Source organism: Tamandua tetradactyla, chromosome 8, assembly GCF_023851605.1.
Source record: "Tamandua tetradactyla isolate mTamTet1 chromosome 8, mTamTet1.pri, whole genome shotgun sequence".
Lineage (NCBI taxonomy): Eukaryota > Metazoa > Chordata > Mammalia > Pilosa > Myrmecophagidae > Tamandua > Tamandua tetradactyla.
Genome location: NC_135334.1, coordinates 19,452,017 through 19,476,591, shown reverse-complemented (window position 1 = coordinate 19,476,591; position 24,575 = coordinate 19,452,017). Strand labels below are relative to the sequence as shown.

At 44.5% G+C, this 24,575-nt stretch overlaps 1 protein-coding gene across 1 annotated transcript in view; it reads left to right on the top strand.

The window, feature by feature from the left end:
• TECTA (tectorin alpha) overlaps positions 1 to 22,950 on the top strand; it is a 69,038-nt gene extending 46,088 nt beyond the window's left edge. The window contains 12 exon segments of the mRNA XM_077112644.1: positions 628 to 827; positions 4,992 to 5,375; positions 7,371 to 7,657; positions 9,090 to 9,424; positions 11,781 to 11,891; positions 13,133 to 13,335; positions 14,405 to 14,568; positions 14,996 to 15,244; positions 19,608 to 19,770; positions 20,865 to 20,952; positions 21,590 to 21,706; positions 22,297 to 22,950. Coding sequence (XP_076968759.1) covers positions 628 to 827; positions 4,992 to 5,375; positions 7,371 to 7,657; positions 9,090 to 9,424; positions 11,781 to 11,891; positions 13,133 to 13,335; positions 14,405 to 14,568; positions 14,996 to 15,244; positions 19,608 to 19,770; positions 20,865 to 20,952; positions 21,590 to 21,706; positions 22,297 to 22,397 — 2,402 coding nt within the window. The 3' untranslated portion in view covers positions 22,398 to 22,950.
• Positions 22,951 to 24,575: the final 1,625 nt, after the last annotated feature.

The window sequence follows — 24,575 nt, the reverse complement described above, 5'->3', positions numbered from 1 at the left end:
CCAGCTGGAAAAATATATAGCTGAATCCTCCTCATTGCAAAATAAAATCCAGGCAGGAGAGAGATTAAATGTAAAAAACATAAAATGTACTAGAAGAAAACAAGGGAGGTCTCAGGAGTCCACTGTGTGTAAATTACTGATTTAGGATAAGGTTCCATAGGAGTTCAGAGATGAAGGTGAGTGGGGGGAGAGCTTTTGGAGAAGGTGGGACACCAGCCGGGGTCTGGAAGGATGGGGAATCCCGGTCAGCCGGGCATGGAGGGGCAGGAGTGAGGGAGGTCAGTAAAGGCAGGAAGGGGTGTGGTGGACCCCAGAGAGGCCATCTAGCAAGGCGCCTAACCGAGGCCTAGACGAGTGCTGGGAGGTGGGTTTAAGGCTACAGATAACAGAGGACCTCCACAAATAAGATTGAGGAGAGCCCAAAAATCACGTGAGGAGCTTTGGGCAACCTCCATCCGCCCCACGGATCCATCTTAAGTAGTAGAAGTCAGAGGCTTTCCATCTGCAGAGAGGAGGGTCCTCAGGGACACCCCGCCCCTCCATCCCCGGCTCTCCCTGAGTGGGTGAGCAGTGAGTGACCCAGAGACGAGCATTTGCAGGGAGACTGATCCGTCTCTTGCGTTCCAGCCGTCACCTGCCCCCCCAACAGCCATTACGAGAGCTGCGTGAGCGTCTGCCAGCCCCGCTGCGCCGCCATCCGCCTGAAGAGCGACTGCAACCACTACTGCGTGGAGGGCTGCCAGTGCGACGCCGGCTACGTCCTCGACGGCAGGAGCTGCATCCTGCCCCATGGCTGCGGCTGCTACGCCGACGGCAAATACTACGAGGTAGGGGAGGCCAGCCCCGCCCTCTCTTCCTTGCCCATCATCGCGTTTCTCCCTGCCTCACACAGGGTGGTCAGAATCGACTGACCTTTCTACTTTGTTCACGGAGACTGGTGTTTATCTGCAGCGAGGGGTCTGGGTGGGGGTGGGGGCGCGCACGGGGGATGGGTGAAGGTCCGGTGAGGCTCTGGCTGGCCCAGGATCAGATTCAGGAAAAGCACTTGAGCCTTCTCCCTTTCTTCCCTCCTGGGCAGCCCCTGGGTCCCCAGCACTCTGCCTCTTCCCCTCAGTCACTTTTGTGTTTCCCTCCTCACCAGGCCTTTCTGATTTCCTACGAGGTAAATCTTAGTTTGGAAGCTTCTGATGTGGCTGTAGTTGGGAAATACGGTGGCTATGAATCTGCCGTTTTAGTAAGGGCCATTTTAACCGGAAAATATGGAACTTGAGGCTGGAAGGAGTGGCCTTCCCTCTACTGGCTATTGAAGCTCTGTTCAGTGGGGTAAGGTTGCCATCTCCACATGTGCCATTTGTCCCTCTGGTGTCGCTCCCAGAGAATGCTGTCTGGGTCACTTAACTCTGTAGCCCAATATCCTTGCCTTCTGCTTCTCCGTCTTTGGAGGCTTAAACATAGATCTGATAAAGATATCCTTCTTAGATGTCTCTCAATAAAACTTACTAGCTCACTAAATTGTTTGCTTTTTGAACTTTGTCTTTCATCTTTCTTTATGTGCCATGATACTTAGCTAGAGTACAAGGTGTCTGGGTCATGGATCTCCCTCAAGCCCATTCTCTGTTTAAATGACATCGAAACTCTGTGTTGATGAGTAGACAGTTAACAACTGCACATATTGAGCATCTGTTATTTGCTACTGTGAAGAATGAAAAAGCATCCCCTGCCTTGAGGAATTTAAAGATCTATTCAGGAGAGAAAAATCATGCTCTTTAAAGAACAAGAGAACAATTACATAATAACACATCAACAAGTAAAACATACTACCCCCAGAGCTAATCAATTTTAAATGTAAAATAATAGTAACATTTAAAGTCTATTGAAAATGTCCAAATTGGAAATAAACTGGGCAAAAAAGAAATAATGTTCCGTTTTTTGCAAAGATGTATTGACTTGCTCGAGAATAACTAAATGGCCTTTACTTTGAGAATAAACAAAAGAAAATGAATGCAGAAGTTGCCCTCAATCTCCTTTTTAGTAGAAAATATATCTTAATTTTGTGTTAGAAAGACAGGGAAGAAGTAGAGCAAAATAATGGTACTAAACAAAGAGGACTTCTTGAAAGAGGTGGGTTTTGAAGTTAACTCCTAAAAGTTTTGATTATTTGAGGGGAAAGGACAGAAACGTGGGAGGAAATAATGAATTCCATTTCCTCACAATCTGGGAGAAGAGATAACCAGGCTTAAAAACGAAAAAGCAGTCATCTAAACTGTGCTTCCCTGCTGAAGACTTAGCAAAATGTATCCATCTGTTGAGTGTCACCTGCACCCCTCAACAGGGATCCTGAGTGTCAGTGGAATACGACCTGGGTTTGACCCTAGCCGTACCACCGCTGGTGGTGTGACCTTGAGCAAATTGTGTCATTTCTTTGAGCTTCTCTTTCCCCGTGTATGAAATGTGGACAATGATGCCAATTCAGTAGGATGTGCTGTACATTATCAATGCCTAGCACCAGGTCTGGTACCCAGCACATAATAGTTACCCAATCATAGGAAGTTGTGGTGGAGAGGGTTGTCATTCCCTTGAGAAACCTTTTGTACATAAAAAATCCAGGCATGTTGATGAAATGATGCATATAAAAGCTGATGGAACTCTCAGGAGAGGCATCATGCTGCTTTCGGCAGTTATTAATACTATAAACAGTATTATCTGCTCTGCATCTGGAAGTCAGTGGGTTTGGACATCAGCTTTCCTCTGGGGAATAGCAAATTCAGTGAACAAATAATCCACAATCCGAACAATCTTAGAGGCTTGTTTACACAACACATTTCTTTGGAAATAAAGAGAGGATGCCTGGAGCCTTTGGCATGGAGGGTTGTCATCCAGCTGTCGTTGCCACATCTAATGAAGGGGAAGAAAGTGGTATCAGCCCATTCACTTTCTTGGATGCTTGTTTCTTGATCAAGTTCTCCTGTAAGATGAGTCATTTATCCTTGATCATATCTGTATACATCAGGTTATTTTTCTCTTTCCAACAATATAATGTCTGACTTCTTATGGGAGAGAGGCCAGACCATCCACTCAATTATTCTGTAAATCTGATAAGAACAACAAAGTCAAAGTGTGAGGCTGCTGGTACCGAGTCTTTTATAAATCTGAAAGAAGAAGAAATTTGGTTTCAGGAGCGACTTCAATTCAGGGATGAAAGAAACAGCAGTGGTGCCTTGAAGCACACTGAATTGTAGAAACTTTCCCTGGAACATCTCCCCCCTCGATCTATTCGCCCTCGTAATTGAGTCATATCCGCATCTAGGGTTTTCATAAGACTGAAGGTAAAACAGAAAACTGACTAAGCTGAAGTGGAAGGCCTTTTTGTGCCATGAAAGTTTCTTTCTGGGGCAGCACTGTGTTGGTAAATTGAATTAATGCGCTGAGTGCCCACATCTCTATGACATGGTCCAGCTGCACAGTCGTGACTAATTTCGTTGAATTACTTAGTCTAGAGCAAGTGAAAGGAGAAGAGTGCAGGCTCCGCCAATTAGCATATACATCCTAGGTAATTTTTATTATGGTACCACCATCTGAAAGAGGATGAATGATTTATCTTACTTCATAACCACAGCAGCTGCTATTTATTTAGTGCCAAGAAATGTGCTTTACATGTCTTATTTCATTTAATATTCATACCTGCTAGGATAGACATGATTATTATATCCAGTTTAGAGAGCATGAACTGACACTCTGGAAGGTTAAGTAACGTCCTCAAGATGACAATCTTAGGGTTGCAGGGCTGCTACTGAAATCCAGGCCGTCTTATCCCAAAGCTTTCCTTTCACAGAACCTCACTGTTCACTAGCTCTCTTGCATTCAAGACACACACAAATGGAAGTACTTACAATAGCAGTAAGTTAGAAGTAGACTAGATTCAAGGGCAAATTTGGAATTGTGAGTATTGCAACGCTTGAATGCTTAATCATAAGAATTGGGCCATCTCTCTCTCTCTCTCTCTCTCTCTTTTTTTTTTTTTTGACATATTTAAGATCTGAAGGGCTGATATATCATTCTTGAGTGAATTTAATGTTAATCCTTGAAGTGAAGCCAGTATTTGTTACGAGTGTGATTCCTTGGTATGGAATTTCTACCAAATAGATTTTCTTTTCACCTAGTTCCTCTAACAGTGATACTGCAAGCACGGCACTTTCCAAAGAAGGGCCCGCCTAACTCAGTGCTACAAGGGAGAAACATTTCTCTCAGTGTGAAAGTGATTTATTGCAAGTGCACTTTGCAAGGAACTGGAATCATCCCCAAACCATTTAAAGTGGGGATGTGAGTTAGGGTTTTTATAGGTAAAGGGAAGGGTAATGTCCACATGGTTCATTCTTGCAGATCAGCTATGACATCGGACCTTTGTGAGGAGGGCATGAGCAATATCTTAATCGTGTTATCTCGACATGTTCCAGCATCAGTGATTAGCTTTAGATATTGATGTGCAAGCTCTTACGTGTAGGATCTTCATGGCTTCTTTAAAACTTTTGTCTTTTGAGAAGCAGGTCACTGATTCACTGGGCCACAAGATCGTCTTGATGCTATTCTGTTATCTCATTCCTAAGCAGAACTGAGAAAGTCTGATTAATGTCCCGGGAACTAAGTCCAAAGAGTAGATGGCTAAGCTCAGCTAGTGTAAGCATAGTCTCCAACTATCACAGCTGACACATCCAGGTTGGCTGTGATGAGATCTACCACCCAGCAATAAAGATTTGTGAACTCTTGATTGAAACTAATAAAGTCTAAATTGCAGGTTGTTTGGCATCTGAGCTACATGACACCGATTTAAGATTTGAATTGCAGCAGCCTCCCCCACAGCTCCCTGTTGCAAATTGCAGCCCCGTTAAAGACAGGACAGCCCCTCCTGGCAAAGGGTCCAGATGGACTGGGCTTTGGGGTCCCCGGCTCTGACCGTGGGCTGAGTTTAACGCAGAGGGGGCGTTTTCTTCCAGCCCAAGCAGCTGTTCTGGAACAGCGATTGCACGCGGCGCTGCCGCTGTTTCCGGCGCAACCTGATCCAATGCGACCCGCGACAGTGCAAATCAGACGAGGAGTGCGCGCTGCGCAACGGGGTGCGCGGCTGCTTCAGCACCAAGACCTCCTACTGCCTGGCGGCCGGAGGCGGCGTCTTCCGGACCTTCGATGGCGCCTTCCTGCGCTTCCCCGCCAACTGTGCCTTCGTGCTGTCCACCATCTGCCAGAAACTGCCCGACATCTCCTTCCAGCTCATCATCAACTTTGACAAGTGGTCGTCCCCCAACCTCACCATCATTTCGCCCGTCTACTTCTATATTAATGAAGAGCAGATTCTCATCAACGACCGCAACACTGTCAAGGTAACCTGCCCGCCCCGAAGCCCGGGCCTGGGTAGTGGGCTCTTTATTATGGCTTTCCCAGAGAACCGGGTTTGAGGTTAGCAGGTTGTTTCTTCATATGTGCAGTCCATAGGTGATCAAAGTTTATGAGTAAGAACTGGCCCCATTTATCTCTTCAGTGATGATTCCAAAGGCCTCCCAGGAGACCTGCCAAGTCCTGGTGCAGTAATACCCACTGTGAACCCTAATCGAGCTTCAGATGATAAAATGGTAGATAACTCAGATTTCACTTTGGAATTATTTCCACCAAGCATCTCGTTTGTTTTTATGGGTTTTTCAAATTATTCTCAGCTCCTCCCACATGTACCAAAGATCTGCCCCTTCACGCAGGACCATCCTTTCTGGTAGTGTCCACCTGTCTATAAGTTAAGAGATCACAAGCATTTGCCTATTGATACACTAGCTAAATAACCTGATGACATATCCCCAACTCTCAGAAGGCCTCTTGATGGCGTTCCAAGTGAAAGAAAATGAGAGGCTGGATGTGGCGACTTTCTCTTAAATGTTCATTAGGCTTGTAGACCTGAACTGAATTTGAGCAACTGTGAATCCCCACCCCCATCCTGCCCCCGTACGCAGTATGGCTCCCCCTCCTCCCATAACGAATAGGGCCTCCCCACCCCCACCCTTTCCCTGTAATTAATTAGGCTCTCCCATCCCCACCCCAACCCCATAACAAATACGGCTTTCAGACATAGGTTTCTGCCACCTCTTCCATTTAAGAAGATAACTTGCCTTGTCACACCATTGACATTGACCCCAGGCCTTTCTGGCTAAACCAGGCTGCTCCCAGCAGGTAAGGCAGGAGCAGGGCTCCAGTGGGGTGAACACGGTTAAAGAGAGACCAGGATACAGTGAGGACATGTACGTTAGTTAACATTTTTCGGAATTGAGTTCTGCGTGTATGTCTGCTTTCCGTCAATGGCTCAGATAACCAGGCAAGCATGGAGAATATCGTTATTTGAAGAATCATCATCAAATAGCTTAGTATCCAGTGTTAGGCAAATGACTGGCAATATTTTGCAAGCTTAAAACAAAGAATCTGGATTTAAGTAATTTTCCGACTTCAATGAAAGCTGCTGCTGTTTCTGTCATTCCACCACCTTTTGCAAATTGTTCCATGTAGTCCCAACTGCACTGGTGCAGAATTCAGGCGCTAGACAGTGAGAACGAATGCCTGAGAGAGCAAAACTGACACTGCTGCTGAATAAAATACCCCAAGCTAACCAAAATAGCAAAAAATCATATTTTTAAAAGAGGTTTCCACTATTTTTAAGAAACAAAAGTTACTAATAACCTGGGGAGAAAACAATTTATTTTGTGAGAACAGGAAAAGGATGCTATATTCTTTCCCAAGGGCTAAGAAAAGAAAATGTTATAAAGCAGGAAAATGACAAATGGAGAAGCTGCTGTGCCTGTAGGACCTCTGGGGGACCTTCATTTTGAACGTTATAAACAAGAAAACAATAAACATATCAACAATCCCTAGATTCATTTAACCATGTTAGACTCTCCTTAGCACTGTATTGGGATTTCATTTTCAGTAATTGGTTTATACTAGGGAAAGTTTTATACAAAAATCCAGCCATTGGTGTGGGTTATACTTTTCTACCATTTTCTTATCCCTTGGCACCCTCCCCCACTCTTGCCTCCATATTTTGCTTCCTTTGGGGGAATTGGGGAGAGTGAGACAAATGATTGTCCTTAAACTCCAAGGCAGGGTCAGCAAACTACAGCCTGCCAAATCCATTCAATTCCTGGGTTGTGCAAATAAAGTTTTATTGCTACACAGCCACCACTCATATATTTACATATTGTCTCTGGCAGCTTTTGTGTTGCAAGGACAGAGTTGAATAGTCGCAACAGAGACCATATGAGTCTGGCCCTTTAAAGAAAAAGTTTGCTGACTTCTTTCTAGGGTAAATTACTTCTTTTCCTTCCCCCGCCCCCATACAGGTAAATGGCACTCAGGTGAATGTTCCGTTTATAACTGGATTGGCAACCAAAATCTACAGCAGTGAGGGGTTTCTGGTGATTGACACCAGCCCCGATATCCAGATATACTACAATGGTTTCAACGTCATTAAAATCAGCATTAGCGAGAGGCTGCAGAACAAAGTGTGTGGCCTCTGCGGGAATTTCAACGGGGACTTGACTGATGACTACGTGACCTTGCGGGGGAAGCCGGTGGTGAGCAGTGTGGTGCTGGCTCAGAGCTGGAAAACCAATGGCATGCAGAAGAGGTGAGGGGGGGCAGATCCTTCATGCCACTAGATCGGAAGCCCCAGATTCTACCGCGGGCATGGGAGATGAGAATGAGGAATACCCGTTGCATAGCCTCATCCTTCCTCTCCTACATAGAGCAGAGCCAAAGGTCTTTGGAGTTTTGATGATACAAATAAGCACAGCAGAGTCCAGGGAATTTCTTGAATGCAGAGGAAGGAATTGGGCTTAGATGACGTAACTCTGAATTCTCACATCATCTGGCCCTTGGCTAACCAGGAGAGGAGATCCATGATTAGAACTTGGAAGCCTGGACCAGCTGCCCACCTGAGACATAGACAGTTCTGCTGGGGATGGAATTAAAAGTTGACTCAGGAGTCATTGAGAGTGTTCTCCCTAGTGCTGGATCTAATTGTGCGTCCAAGCCAGAAGGTTTGGTTGTGGTTGTGGCGTAGAGGTTGTTGGGAATGGGTGGGAGCCTTTTTTAAAACAGATATCACGGCAGTTACTGTCAGGCCCGTATCTGGCCAGCAGAGATAGAATCAGTTAAATACTCCAAAGGTTTATCATTTAAGGCCCATCCAGGCTGTCAAAACTGTGTTAATACCTTTCTGGATCTGTAGATACACTTCTCTTTCCTGGGATTTCTTTGTTTATAAAATGCCCCATCCCTTTGTTCTTTAACATACCAAAATAGCTAAATGCCCAGATGTGGAAATGATGTCCTGGACCTTCTCTGACCCTTCCAGGCATGAACTGAATAGTGTATCATAAATTAGACTATCCCATTTATTGTGGGACTCAGAGCTGGAAAGACTCTCAGGCAATTTTGGGGTCTAGCCTCTTCCTTTTCCAGATGAAACATAAGCTAGAGCAGTTAATGACTTACATGAGAAGGCCCGTTAACTGGTAAAGGCAGGACTAGATTCCTACAGTCAGAGCAAAGACAACTCTGGGTATTTAAACCATTCTGGGGCTCCTTTCCTCCCAAGGAACTGTGATGCTCTCTGAGCTTCCTCTTTCTTCCTCCCTCCCTCCTTCTCTCCCTCCCTTCCTTTATTAACGCTCAGCTGCTGAGCCCCAATTTTCTGAAAGTTTGCTTTTGGTCTCTTGTAGCTAAACTGAAACTGCTTTAGAAGGTGTCTGGGCTTCCTTCCAAATTGCTAATTCTCCCAGTTATTATAACAATTATTGTTGTTAATGATTATTACATCTGCCCTTCATATGGCAGCTTGGCAGCAATCCATTATTTTATTTTACCTTCCCTGTATCCCAGTGATATGAACATAGAACCACTTCACTTTTTTTAGATGAATAGCTTGGGACCAGTAGCACCTGACTTTCCCAAGGTTACACAGCTCATTAGAGGTAGGCATCAACCTACTGCCCTAACTTCTGAGTGGCAACACAGGTAGCGGAAGTGACCTCACCCACCCCACCCCACCCCCGGAGACCTTGGCTGGTTGTTTTACTTCACTGAGTCTCACCAGGCTTCTTGCCCCACAGCTGCAATGAGCTGCAGTTTTCCCAGTATGCAGCCACGTGCGACAACGTGCACATCCAGATGATGCAGGGCGACGGCTACTGCCTGAAGCTCACCGATATGAAGGGCTTCTTCCAGCCCTGCTACGGACTCCTCGATCCCCTCCCATTCTATGAATCTTGCTACCTGGACGGCTGCTACAACCACAAGAAGTTCCAGCTGTGTGGTTCCCTAGCCGCCTACGGGGAGGCCTGCCGCTCCTTCGGGATCCTCGGCACCGAGTGGATCGAGAAGGAGAATTGCTGTAAGAGAATTATTTTATTTCCGCCGATTCCTTCAAAGTGAAAAGAGCAGCGGGGCAGGAGGCCCTGCGTTGTCTGGGGGTGGCTGGTCCTCTCCATCTTTACTCATAGATCTGCTTCTAGAGTTGATGAGGGGCATTTCAGTGGAGCCTGGCCCACCTGTCCAGGTATAGAATTTGGAGAACAAACTTGAGAAGATGAGGCTGTCTGAGTTGGAGGAAAATAGAGGGTCTCCTGAATGATTTCTGTTCCCAAACTCAGCCTGACATCAGCTCTTCCAACAATGGTCCCAGCACATTTCGGAAAGGGAAGGGCATATGGGGAGCATCAAGTGAGCTTGGAATCAGCCTGTGGCTGGCTGTATTGGCCTGGGTTGACGGGAAGCTGGGGTTGGATTTATAGAGGGATTACATATAGGGAAATTAGTTGGTTAAGTGAGAAGCTATAGAGACTTGTATTTTTTTTCTGTAGTAAAAATTATTTTGATGAGTATTTCCACGATTCTATTTGTGCATTTTCTTGCTATGTTAATCAGAGATGGAGCAAATAAATAGAAATGCATATAAATACATATACGTATAAATGTATCATACACATATGTGTGTCCATATACATATATGATTAGCCTGTTTCATCAATGTGAATGATATATGGCCAACAGAATATGTGTATGGTCCTTTGCACATGCACCAACTCACTGTGTCTACAAGTACACTGAGGAAATGGGCCTACGTTTCCATATGTCCAGGACTATGCACATCAGTAAATTTGCACACCAACCCTGACCAAATGTACACTTTATTCACTTAATTCAATACAATTAATTAAAATATGTATTAAGGAAGTTCAGAAACCGTTAACAAGCAAATGAGTAGTCTGTTGGAAATTAACAAAAATGGTTCATTTGATAACTTAGCATTTTATCTTGCTGCATTAATTAGCCATACTTTAAATAACTTTATCATGAACTGTTTTGAACTTTAAATACTGTCTGGAATTTTAAATATGTCAGTCTTTTGGTTGGATTTTTGTTCTTTTTTTAACCTCAAGGCTTCCTTCCCTCCATCTAAGGGCATTTTTTATTTATCAATTGGCAAATGTACCAACATTTGTACATGTCAGTCAACCCCAACATCTGCTGAGGGGGTGCTGTGTGCTTAGTACTCCATTAAGTACTAAACACACTGGCAAGTGAAAGGGTGTTTATAAAAGACAACCTTTTAAAAATAAAGATATTTAAATGATGCTGGTGTCTTTCCTTCAGTCATCTTTCCAGGAATTGACACTTGGCCACCCCTGTACTCCCAGGAACATGGCAGCTGGGGCTGTGGGATAGCTTGTTGTTTTTGTTTTTAAATTCTTTGAAGCAAACTTGGCTCATGCTGGGATTGAACAGTTGTTTCTTTCGCACTAATCATCATATCCCGTGATGAATAGGAGGATTATTACATCTTAGTGGGGAGAGAGACTCTTTAAATAAAGAAGCAAGTCACCAAAAGAAAATGTTCTAGTTTAGTGGCTCTGAGACTGAGGTTGTTATAGATCTTGGAGGGAATCTGCAGGCTCAGACTGTGTAGAAATACTGTTTGTAATAATGGGATGATGATGATACTTAGAATTAGCACATACATTTATATATATAAAACCTTACGTTTCAAATTCTACCCTTTTGGCAAAACAGTACCACTAATCTAAGTCAGTGCTGGTGAGCTGTGTGTAGTCTGTTTATCCATTTTTTTTAAATCAAGTAGAAGTTTATGGGAAGGTGGACCATGAATAAATATATATATATATATATATGAAAAGTCCTGGTTTGGGAGACCTCTGCAGAATCTTACAGGCCCTAAAATTCCATCTATTCAATGAATATTTGTTTTGTACTGACTGTGAGGTGGCTGGGTGTTAGGAATGCAGAGATAAATCCTTTGGACCCTAGTCTTCAGCTAAATCTAGAGATATAAATGCAAGTAATCACAGCGCTGTGTGTACGTGCTGTAAGTGTGTTTGTTTTGGTGGTACAGTGGTCCCGTGCATCCTGCCTCCACCACTCCCCTTCACCTGTGACCTTGGGCAAGCTTCGGCTTTGAAGCAGGAGTTCGGATACTTACCTCAGGAGTATCTGTGAGAGCTAATGAGATAATGAGCTAAAGCATGAAGCACAGGCCCAGGCGCAAAGCCAAGCCCAGGTGGTGCCTGTTGCCATCATTTTCTGGAAGGTCCCCCTCTCTGTGAGTGTGCGGCTGCCATCCTGACCATTTCCAAGGTGCTTAGAGTGACATGTCCAGACTGTGACCAAATGCTGCTGTGCATCGGTGTGAAAGTCAAGTTGTGTCTGTTTCTGTTTGTTTTCCCTTTTAGCAGGAGTGGTTGAAGACCCCTGTGTCGGGGCGGACTGTCCCAACCGCACCTGTGAGCTGGACAACGGCCGAGAGCTGTGCGGTTGCATCGAGCCTCCCCCCTATGGGAACAGTGAGTGACGACCGCGACTTCCTCACCCAGAAAGGCCCAGGGCGGGGGTCCTGGCAGTGGCAGAGCAAAGCTCCAGGGGCGGGACCACAACTCCACACCATGGTTTAGAAACTCCCAGAGCTAAGCTTTCACAAGTCTTTAAGCAGAACAAGGAATCTACCTGACCTCTTCAAAGTAGGCTAACACTTGTTTCTCGTAGCTACATCCTTATCACTGTTAACTTTTAACACGCCAAGTTGTCCATGAATGGAACCAACCAGGTCGGTCTGAGGCTACATTCACCATAAGAGAGATCCAAACTGATCTTCAGACTCACAGGGAAGTCCAAGTGGTTTGACACAAACAAAGAAGTAGGAGGGAGTGCCAGCTTCATTCTTAAGACTCCTTTAAAGCCAACCTTATCTGGTCCAAAGCTTTTCATCCCTGGGGATACAACTGAAATGTTTGACACAAGCAATAAGTACTTGGACTCCAGGTCATGTTCCTAATTGTAGCTCCCTGAAGGTGGAAATGGCCTTGTCTGCCAGCCAGGCCCACAAGGGATCATCAGCTTGAAAGGGAGCTCCTTGGCCTTCCGCCTCCACAGGATGCCCTTTACTGAATCAAGTCACTCAGATGGCACATGCTAAATTTAATGTCCTTAGAGAATGAGAGCCTAATTGACTACAAGTCTCCATGGGAGGGGACGACGTGTGCCGTTCAAGGGCTTCCCAAGCAGATTCAAAATGTTTCTCTCTGTTTCTGTAGTGCTTATTAGCCTGTGTTTACATACCTAGCCAAAATGTCAATTGGCACATCACCGTGTCCAAAAGCAAGAGTTTTCTGTGCTCTCCTGGGGATCGCTTGGGGTCCTTGCTGCGCTGGATTCAGCTGGGGCCCTGGGTGAGGCTGGCCAGTGGTGCTCTCACTGGGTTATGCTTCTTAGACCGGCCACAATATGCTGGCATCTGCCTGTCACTTACAGACATACTGTGCAGGAGAAAAGCCTGGGCTTATGCACAAAAGACAAAAGGCGCTTGCTTGGCATTTTCATTCTTTAAAGGCTCTACCAATGCCCAAGTCATTTCTTTGAACAAAATCATAAACTGACTCAGTCTGATCAAAGCTTAGAAATGCCACAGCCTTTGAATAAAGCTCATTAGCCTCTTCTAAAGGAGACTGGAATGGGATGTGTCACCTCCCCTCTTTTACAGCAAGGCCACCTCCCACTGACTGCCTTCCGTAATAACTGTTCCCCACAGACTCACATGACATTATTGACGCAGAGGTGACCTGCAAGGCGGCCCAGATGGAAGTGTCCATATCTAAATGCAAACTCTTCCAGCTCGGCTTCGAGAGGGAGGGCGTGAGGATCAATGACAGACAGTGCTCCGGCATCGAGGGGGAAGATTTCATCTCCTTTCAGATCAACAATACCAAAGGGAGCTGCGGAAACATCGTGCAGGTAAGAACACTGGGCAGGATAGGGCACCTGGCAGCGGTGGTACAGGCTCCTGCATTTGCACATTTGCTGTTCTGAAAGCCAACTTTGGGGTGGTCTACTTAGAAATACATGCGGTGGAAAACAGGATGGCAGGGACGAAATGAAAGACGGCAGCGAGAATAACTGTTTGGCACAAAGTGGATGATAAACTGAAAGCATAATAAATGACATGCTTCTTTCCTTGATTTGTTTTGTCTGCTGTCAGAGTTTTCCCTGCATATTCTATGTGTACATATTTCCTTCTTCAAACTACTTTAAGACAGCTTTAAAATCAGTGTTTGAAAGATGAAGGACACTTTCTAAAATATCTTGCCCTAGTTCCACGTTGTTCTTGACAACAATCTTATTACCTCTTTTATACTTCTGTTGTTCGTCAGGTAAATGCAGCTGGATTCACCTAACTGGGGAGGGAAGGGTGCCCCAGACACCGCTTATCAGTCGGCTGCAAAAGTAAATAGCAAGGCCCCAATGACTAGTGTCTTATTATCCAATTTACAGATTAACAGAGCATCCTGCTTTCCTTCTTCTTGTCCTTTCCTGCCACCCATCATTTATTATTGACTTTGTTTATTCATGCTTTCCTCCGAGTGTGAAAGAAATAAAGAAGTGAAACTTGAATCTGTTCATTTTGGTCTTTGAAGGCATGCTCGACCAAGGATTTGGTAGAAGAATGATTTTGAATTAAGGACTGAAAGAGAAGATTTACATTACGTCCTGGTGGCAATACATCATGCTGTCCCCTAGCTTGGGTTCCCACAGATAACCAGGGGCTGGCTGTAGTTAGAATCCAGTGGTACATGAAATCACCTTCTGTGGACCCTCAAGGTTATCAGACTGGAGGGTGCAGTTGGCAACAGTAGTAATACTGGTTTTTTTCCAGTAACTGCTGAGACTAGCTCTGTACTGATTTATACTGGCGTCTGGGTCATGTATGGAATGAAACCATTTCTCCACTTCAGGGCTGTTGGCTTGGAAAGCAAGCCGCATACTTCCAGATTTCCCGATTTCTGACACCCCCTTTGTTCCACAGTCCAATGGCACTCACATCATGTACAAAAACACAGTCTGGATCGAAAGTGCCAACAACACAGGCAACATCATCACCAGGGACCGGACAATCAGTGTGGAATTTTCATGCGCTTATGAGCTGGACATCAAGATCTCCTTAGATTCTGTTGTGAAACCCATGCTAAGGTAAAGGATCCCATGGGCTTTGCACCTTGCTTTGTCTTCTCCTTGACAGGTAAGGTTAGCATAATCAAATTGCTGGCATTTGTCTTTGAAGCACTCAGCAAAAAATAATTCATATTTTCTGAACTGAAATGCCTCTGACCATGGATGTTCAATAGAACTTTTGATAATAATGGAAATGCTCTCTATCCATGCCATTCAGTACAGTAGGTACATGTGGCCATTGGAATATGGTTGGTGGGGCTAAGGAATTGAATCTTTAATTTAATTGCTGCATGTGGCTCATGTACCATATCAGACAGCACAGCCTTACATGTTACTGCTCCCTGCTGCTTTGCCTTCCCTCTGCATTTTCAGCTTGAGAAATGGTGGGTGATTAAATGAATACAGTTGATTTGGGTTCCCTGCCTTGTAACTGTTTCCTTTTTAGTGTCATCAACCTGACAATCCCAACCCAAGAAGGCAGCTTTACCACCAAGATGGCCCTTTATAAAAATGCCTCCTACAAACATCCTTACCGCCAGGGGGAGGTAGTGCTGACCACCCGAGATGTGCTGTACGTAGGGGTCTTTGTGGTTGGAGCTGACGCCACACATTTGATCCTAACCCTGAACAAATGCTATGCCACCCCCTCCCGTGACAGCAATGACAAGCTGCGATACTTCATCATCGAAGGCGGGTGAGTAGCTCTCTACCAGAGGACAGTCTCAGAAACACTGTATTTGCCCAGTGAGTTTTTAGTTATATTATCAACAATGATATTTGTTGGCTGCCTACAGTTCCAGTATTTTGCAACCATTAACTCATCCGAATCTCTTAACAACCTGAGAAGTAGATATTGTAAACTCCATTTTATAGCTGAGAAGGCTGGGGCTTAGTGAGCTCAAGCAACGTGCTAAGGTTACAGGGCAATTTAGTGGTAGATCCCCAAACTCATATGGTATTAACTACATGATGCTTTATTTTCTTTTTTTTTTTTACATGGGCAGGCACTGGGAATCAAACCCGGGTCCTCGGGCATGGCAGGCAAGCACTCTTACCTGCTGAGCCACCGTGGCCCGCCCCATGATGCTTTATTTTCAGTGTGATCAAAGAGGGGATTCTGCCTTGCCTACTTTGATTTTCAATTTGAGAGGAAGGTGGAACATCTGTGAATGAAAAAAACCCCAAATGTAATATGAATAACTAAAAATTGGAGACTAGGACATCCATCAAAATAAAAAATACGTTAGAATAATAGCTTACACTCCAGAACAACTGTTTCCTTCTTACTCACCACTTTATGCCCAGTGCCTAGTTTATATAGAGATTGCTGTCAAAGAAAAATTGCATGGGACAGTGATGAACAGACAAGGACGATTACTCAGAGCTCCTTGAAACAGAGAAGACAGAGTATAAGAGGCTATAACAATAGAAGAGAGAGAGAGATGAGAGGCTCACCTGCGCTGATGCAGAAGGCAGGAGGGTTTGTAAAGAGTGGGGTGAGCTAATAGAAGGTACTAGAGGGGAAGTCAAGCAATGGCGCATGTCCATGACATGATGTTGTCTCCTGAGTTGACTGTGGAACCAGGTAGAACATGCTCTATCCAGATTCTGTGAGGGCCAAGGTGAGGGAGGTCAGGGGCCTCAGGACATGAAGAAGTCTGTCTAAAGCTTAATCAAGCTCAGAATTTCCAGGATCACAGGGGTCAGATAAAATCCAACATTATCATTATTCAGTAAAATCTACTGAATGAAAAATTTCTAAAAGGCTAACAGACCAAGCAACAATGATTTTTTTAAACACTTATTGATTATGTCAGCAGTTTACACATATGATCACAGACTTTACAATAACTCTTTAACAGCTTTCTTGTGTACATAATTTTTATTTAAAAAATTCACTTGCTTTTAGTGTAAAATCCAATGCTATTTTGTAAATTTACAGAGGACTGCAGCCATCACCATAATCTAATTTTAGACTATTCCCATTATCCCAATATAATGACTCTTAGAGCCGGTTCTTCTTTTTTATTTTAAAGAATAGACTTTGTTTTTAGAGCAGATTTAAGTTTGCTTAAAAATTTCCCAGGAAGTTCCACAGAGAGTTCCTATACCCTGCCTGCCCCCCGCATGTGATTTCTGCTATTCTTAACATCTTGCATTACTGTGGTATGGTTGTTACAATTGATGAACCAATATGGATGCATTAATAGCAAATAACTGAAGTCCATGTTCTTTCTATTATATTTATGCTATAGATGGCAAAAAATTCTTTCTATTGAAGTGGTAGAGACCCAGTCAAACTATCTTATGCAAAAACAAGGCATTTAATGGGCACTAAACCAAATCACAGGGGTGCATGTGGCTTCAGGGCCAGGTGGATCCAGATGCTGTCAGAACTCCTTCCCTCACCCTATCCCTGCCTCTGCTTCTCCCTTCCTCATCTCTCTGTCTTTCCCGGTCTCCATTCCCTCCCAGTCTCTCTCTCCTTGACTTCCTAAGACAACTGGAAACCATGTACCTCCATTCTTACAGCATTATAACATTGAGGAAAGGGGGTCGTTTTGAGTTCGAATTCAGAGAATCATAGGGAGGCGCATGATTAGTCTGTCTCAGATCATTTGCTTTTCCTTTGACTGGGGAATATAATGTCATAGTTGCCGGGCCTGGGTCAGCACCTCCCCCCTCCATGGCCCCATGGATACTGTAATTGGCAGCCCCCACCTGAGCTTTATGGTAAGAGAAGCAGTTCCCCAAAATAAGAGGGGTATAGTACTGGACAGATAAACAATAGATATCCGCTATTTTGCCAATGAACCAGGCTCAGAGAGGTTAGGTATACACCTCACCCAAGGCCACCTAACTAGCAAGGGGTAAAGAAAGAATCCATGTAAGATATTTGGGCATACTGACTGTCTAACCAACCGGACGTGGCATGGGCCATTGATGTACAGTGTGGAATTTTCTTCTAAAGACCTCATTAAGGCATTTGTCTTTCTGAGTTGGTTTTTAGCCTCTTGGAGGCAAAGGGAAAGACTCAGTGACTACTTAGGCATCCTGCAAGCCTGGATACAGTTAAAGTCACACTTCTCCCTTCCTCCAGGTTTCTTCCCTCCTTCCTTTCCCAAAATAAAAGGGCTTTTACTATTTTATGATCTGATCCACTATATGAATGCAAACACAGATTGCAAGGCTTGTGTCTCCTTTAAAGGATGCCTGACATTTAACATTTTTAAAATAGTATTTAATAGACTTGATCCAGAAAATGAGAGAGCAGGCAACCCTGTTCATAAATCTCGCTCACCGAGGATGAGAATAAAGGCCTCCGAATAAGCTGCTCTTGGGTGTGGAGTGATTTTGTCATGTGGGAGAATTTTAATTCATCAGACCTTCTGACCTTTCTTGGAGAGATGTGGTTATTGTTTTCTCCAGTGAACTTATGGGGAAAATGATCCACAGTACAGTGAGGTCCTCTGTCAGAGACCCAGGTGTATGAGCAGCAAAATGGATCCACTTCAGTATTTGGGGGCTAAGCTGTTCCTCGCCAGCCACGGGGATGACAGAAATGGCACCAACTTCCTCCAGAAGTCAGGAGACATGCAGGTTACTTCTCTTTTTTCTTCATGTGCCTGGACAGAAGAGGGACAGATGTTCCTTTGTTGGTAGGCAAAGGATTTGAGTGTTTGACTTGTTTGCTCACCCTAAGGCAAGTGTCCAAATGGATGCCTCTTCCCTTCAGCTCCATGTTTTCTAATTCCTAAACCTCAAGCCGTTTCTCTGGGAGAGAGTTGGTGATCTGCCTATTAGGGAAAGTCTGTGTGAAGACTGGAGGGCTGCTAACATTTTAGAATCCTTGGACCAACTTAAATTATCCAGATGATTAGCAGTGACAAGGAAAAATATGACATGTACGTTTTCATTTCAACACATTTAAGAGACTATCACCTTGAAAAGCAACAAGAATTTTGCCTGGAAAGCTAATTAAGAAACTTAATCGGTGTGCTAAAGGACAAATTCAGTTTTTAATTTCCCTGATTGCTAAACTGTTTAATCCCCTGGGTTATGGAAAGGAAACGTAATAATAAAAAGAGTCACCATCCTTATCTTTATCATTTTAAAAGAGCTTCTTGGCTCCAGTGAGTCAATAGTGACCATGGCAGAACAATCCATCCATCCATCCATCCATCCATCCATCCATCCATCCATCCATCCATCCATCTAACAAAGATCTTTAAATACTTACCATGTGCTGTGCAGTGTATTGAAGACACAGTAAGCATGTTGACTCCTGTTCCCAAGGGGCTCAACAAGGGCACGTTGACAAATCCAGGAAAAGCCACCGAGTTCCTGCCTGGTGTGGTGATGGCGAGGTGATGTTTATAAAGGAGGGGCTATCCTACCCTGGTGTTGGAGAAAGAGCAGGAATGATACTTGGGGAGAAGAGCAGATGCTGGGACATGGGAGACCGTGATGCATTTAGGGAACTGTAAGTGGTCGAGGCAAGACATCTGTGCTTGAGGAAGAACCTAGCTCTCCTTGCCTTCTGCTCAACACCACTAGGCTGAGAAGGAGTTGCAGAAAGAGGGGGTGCTCGATGTTAAAACAACTCTACAGCTTGGCCTTGACTGCTATAGAGCGTGGGAAGGTTTCTCAGTAGGGCTTGAATCAGGGACCCCTCCCAAAATTGGTAATTAACTGAAGAAAGTACCAAAGAAGTGAGGACTAATCTTGTGTTTGTTAAATTGATATCAGTGAAACATAGCCTTGTGTGGGGGCGGTGTGAGAAGCTGAAGCGTAGGGAAATTGAATGCAGTCCCTGTAGTCATGTTGTTGTTGCAGTTAGAATATTAATTTGAGGTGGTATCTGAGGCTTTCAAGACAAACTATGATAATACAGGGGAGTGATGATAAATGGTAAACCCAAACAGTGCAGAGGTGGTTGTTCAAAGACAAAGGCATGTTTACAAGGGCGTTTATGATGGTTTTCTGTGAAATACGAAATTCTGAAATGAAGATGAGAGTTAAGGTGTAAGGGGAAGGATTGCTTTTTCCCTGAGCAGGTGTCAGAACATTAAAGATAACACCATTGGCATTGAGGAGAACGGCGTCTCCCTCACCTGCCGCTTCCACGTCACCGTCTTCAAGTTCATCGGGGATTATGACGAAGTTCATCTTCACTGTGCAGTGTCACTCTGTGACTCAGAAAAGTACTCCTGCAAAATAGTAAGTAAGAGTGCACACCCCCCATGCGTAGCCTTATTTCCCATCACGGCGGTCAGGAATGCCCGTGTCCTAAAGGACTCTGTGGGACCTGGAAGTGGCTGGATTGGAATCGTCCTCAGATGCTTAGGAACAGGAGGTCAACTTTTGTGGGACATTAAGAGAGTAAACATGATGGAGTGCTGTCCGTTGACTCCTCTCTCTATCCCTGAAATGTTCATTGGTCATTGGCTTAACATTAGGCCAGGATTTCTCAAACCTCAGCACTACTGACAGTTTGGAACAGTTAATTCTTTATTGTGAGAGGCTGTTCTGTACGTCATAGGATGTTTAGCAGCATCCCTGGCTCTACCCACTAGATACCAGTAGTACCCCCCCCATAACATCCCCAAAATATCTCTAGATATTGCCAAATGCCCCTGGAGGGCAAGATCGCCCCTGGCTTGGTGAAGACCACCGCACCAGTATCTCAGGGAGCATCCTGAGCCAGATAGCCAGAATTACAAATGAGCGGTAGAATCAAGCTCCGCTCCACAAGATAATGGAAATCTTGGGACTAGGGTACAGCTTATCCACGTGTCCTGCAGACAGGGGTTAACCTAAGGCTCATGCAGATCACACCAGAGCCTGAGGTTTTGGAGGGGCTGGTAAGAAGAGGTGACTAACCAACCACCTCTTCCATGACTGGCTTACATGCCCTACCATGGCAATGTCCCTAAAATTTGATGGCACCGGTCCCTAGTCCTAATCTTTAACAATTCAGCTTTATGCTTACCTTATGCATACAGCACTCAGATGTGAATTATGGTCCCAGAACTACTTACAGACCTTGCTGCATGCATTAGCATCCAGCATGATGCAGAAATCCTCATCCTCAGGCAGGACTCTAATTCTAGTGTGGAGAATATATTTAATTCTCTTCAATATAAAGCCTAGAGTCCCAGCGGGCTCAGTGAATCAAGAATGCATTGGTTCTAATTAAGCAACAATAAGGCTGAAGACGGAAGCCACTACCTCGTCTGGAGGTGGAAATAAGGTGAAGAATAAGTTAGCAGCTTAATTGTGTAAAATATTCCCTCTGGTGTTCTGCCTTTCAGAATTGCCCACAAAATTCCAGGATTGCCAGCGACTATACAAAAGAACCCAAAGAACAAATCATTTCAGTGGGACCTATTAGGAGAAAAAGTATGTATGTTCCCTAAAACACACTGTAAATTATTAAAACAATGGGGTTTGAAAGCCTGGGTTCGATGTGCTTCACCTATGAAGGGAATCTGGTGAATGAGGAAGTCGGTCTTGGGGATACCTGCCCAGTCCCTTAAGGGACTCTTCACATCGACTTTCTTTTTGGGGAGAGGTGTGTGTGTGTGTGTGTGTGTGTGTGTGTGTGTGTGTGTGTGCACGCACGCGCGCGCACACATTCCTGTACATGGGTCAGGAATCAAACCCGGGTCTCCCACAGTCAGGCAAGCATTCTACACTGAACTGCCCATGCACCCTTCTGCATTGATTTTTGAAAGCTCACAGCAGGGGTTGCAAGGGTAGTTCAGTGGTAGAATTCTCTCCTGTTTTGCGGGAAACCCAGGTTCAATTCCCAGCCCGTGCTCTTCCCCAAACAAACACAAATTCAACAAATGGCGCTGCAATAATGGGATTCCCACATGGAAAAAGAATGAAATGTGGCCCCTTTTTATGTAGCATACTGAAAAAAAGCTCACGGCAGCACTGGGCTTTTATTCTTCCTGTTCTTTCTTGAAAGAATTAGGTATGAGCTGAAGAATTGAATCGTCTGTAGGTAAGCTGACAAGCTGCTCCTTTTCAGGGCTGGACTGGTGTGAGGACAACGGAGGGTGTGAGCAGATCTGTACCAGCCGGGTGGACGGGCCTCTGTGCAGCTGCGTGACAGGGACCCTGCAGGAGGACGGCAAGAGCTGCAGAGGTACGTGTACCTCTGCTACGAGGGGTCTTCCCCAGAGCAGACCACTAGGGGGCACAACACATGCCATACCCTGAGAAAGAGAAATTAAAGTTTGAAGGCCCTTCAGTCTGCAAACAACCTAGGAACATTGAATTCCAGAAAGGAAGAAGGAAAAAAAGCTGGGGAAAATGCCCAAGTAATTCTAGCACTGCTTTAAAACAACAACAACAACAAAACTTTGGGTCCCTGCTCACACCTTCATCTAAAAGATGAAGGTGAATTTTTATATATGGCAATTAAGGGCCACGTATTGGTCTTCAGCTGGGCCAGCCCGGTCCCCTTGGACTGTAATGTAGGTTGTGATGGCAGGGCCCCAGCAAGCGCAATTTCCTGCAGTAGCCTCAGGACAGGGTCCCATGGTACCCTAAGAGGTGAGCAGGAATTTCTTATAGGCTAGGTTGATTCTGCTTCTAGTGCTGATAATTTAGATAACATGGTTTCTTGGGCATAAAATTTCCTTTGTGTAGTTGAGTACTGCAAAGATGTCTGATTCCTGTCAAACAGGCTTTTTTAAATTTTACAACACTTGCTCTTTCCCTCTCTGTTCACAGCCTCTAATTCTTCAGTTGAACTTCAAGTTTGGACAATTCTTCTCATCATGACCCAGATCTCATTATGGCATTTCGTGTATAAATCAGGCACAACCTCATAATTAACTCAAGGTTGCTATGTAAAGTACTGTAATTTACTTAACTCCAGCTCCCCGTAGGATAAAAAGTGTGTGCCCTTAAGTCAAAACCTATTTGAAAGTGTCCAGCACCACAAAGTGGTGGCCTGCCTCAAATGGTCGGATCATTCAGAAAGGGGTGACATCACAAGCTACTCTCAGTATACAACGGGGTTTTTAAAAGCCGGTTGTGGAAAGCGTACATCTTGCCTAAAATTTCCAAGAACTTTGGGTCCCATGAAAAAACCGTAAAGAAAAAAAAATTGCAGGTTGGAGAAATCTTTCAAGCCGGTGATGTTTCTGGATCACAGTTTTTACGAAGAAAGAGTCTGTTGGGACGATACGGAAGCAATGCTTGGAAGGTTTGACTCCCTCTAAGGATCCTTATGACGTTTGGAAGTGCCTGATCTATGAGATGCACATGTTGCTTCTTTCCGTTTGTGTTGAGCTCATTCCCTGACCACCATGTCTTCGATCTTGCCACGGCAGGTTTGGTCACTGGAAATATATTGTTTGCAGACCTGGGAATTCCCCACCGCCACCCCCGCCTCCCACCACCATGCCCTCAAACTCAATCCCTTCTCTTTTGCAAATCAACCAAATACTTTTCATGTGTTTGATGCTTAAATAAACTTTGTGTTCAAGTATTCTCATTACCTAGTGGCTGGACTCGTTCTTGCTGTTAAGCCTTGCACGCTCTAGAGCAGGCCGTGAGTGAAAAAGCAGCAGCAGTAATTGGGCAGGAAGGCACCGTGGACAAGGGCGTGAGTGCATTTTGTTACATCACTGTTCAGTATGCTGCCAGAGCATTCACTGGACAAGAGCAGCAGGCAGGCTCCTCTTTTGTAAGGAGTATATGCACACACATTGACTATAATTAACATCAGAATGGGAGGTCTGCTAAATATATCCCTGCGGTGCCTCTCTTTTCAAAGTTAAAAACAAAATAAAATCCACTTCGAGTTTATTTTAAAGTTGTTTTGGATTTAAGCTTATGGTATTTTTGTATTTTTCTGGGAACTCTTTGAAAGCTATGAGTAAGAACCTTAGCATCCTTGAATGTAATGGGGATGCAATTCGCGGTCACCTCCCATGTCACATGCAACGGGTTGTAGACCGAGTCTGCAGCGAGCCACTGGCTGCATTCCCCCAGCTTCCTGCATTCTGCCCCCTGTAAGGGTCAATCAATTCTAGATTGTCATTATGGCAGACTCGCATGCTGTGTGGCTCGGAGGACAATTGGCATAACTGGAGGAAAAGGTGCTTCTGTTTCTCCTTGGACATTTTTAGATCTTTGGGGAAAATGTTGAGCATTGCAATGGCGTAAGGTATCCGAGCATCCATTTCTAGGTGAGACATAATACTTCTCCCTCCTCTTGATAGAAATTGATGTTATGTGCGTGTTCTTCTCTTACCCAAGAACATCAACTCCAGACTATCCAAAATCTAAATCTTCTATCCCTGGGAACAGAAGATTCAGATGAGCTTAAGGCACTATTTTCATTTACACAGTTTAAGGTTAGGATTTAAATATCAGGCACATTATGAGTTGATCACAACAATATCTCTTTTTTTTTTACTTGATTTCCTTAGATGAATTTTAACTAAAAAATACAAGGTGAGACTACAGTAGCTATTTAGTAAGTTACTTTTATTGATTCTCGGTCTCATATCAAAATCACTAAATTATTCAATTTTTTCTTTTATTTAAGCATTTTAATCACACTCTCTTGCCACACTTTTATTCTGGGTTTTTGGTTGCCTAACTTGTTTGATATTTTTTAAATGTCAGAATAAGTTGGGTTCTGGTGCTATAACAGAAAACCCCAGAATCTTAGTGGCTTAAACAATAAAGGTACTTTTCTTGTTCATGCAAGGAGGCCCTGCTCCTCACTGCCACCCAGGGACAGAGGCTGAGGGAGGCTTCCTTATCTTTTTCTTTCTTTCTTTCTTTTTTTTTTTTCCATGGGCAGGCACTGGGATTTGAACCCGGGTCTCCGGCATGGCAGGCAAGCACTCTGCCTGCTGAGCCTCTGTGGCCTGCCCTCTTTTGATGACACCCTTCAACACAAGACTTCAGGGCCCACCTTGAAGGGAAGCAAGGAAAGAGAGCATGGAGAATCCTAACCCAGCTCTCACCTGCTTCTGCCCGGAAGTGACACG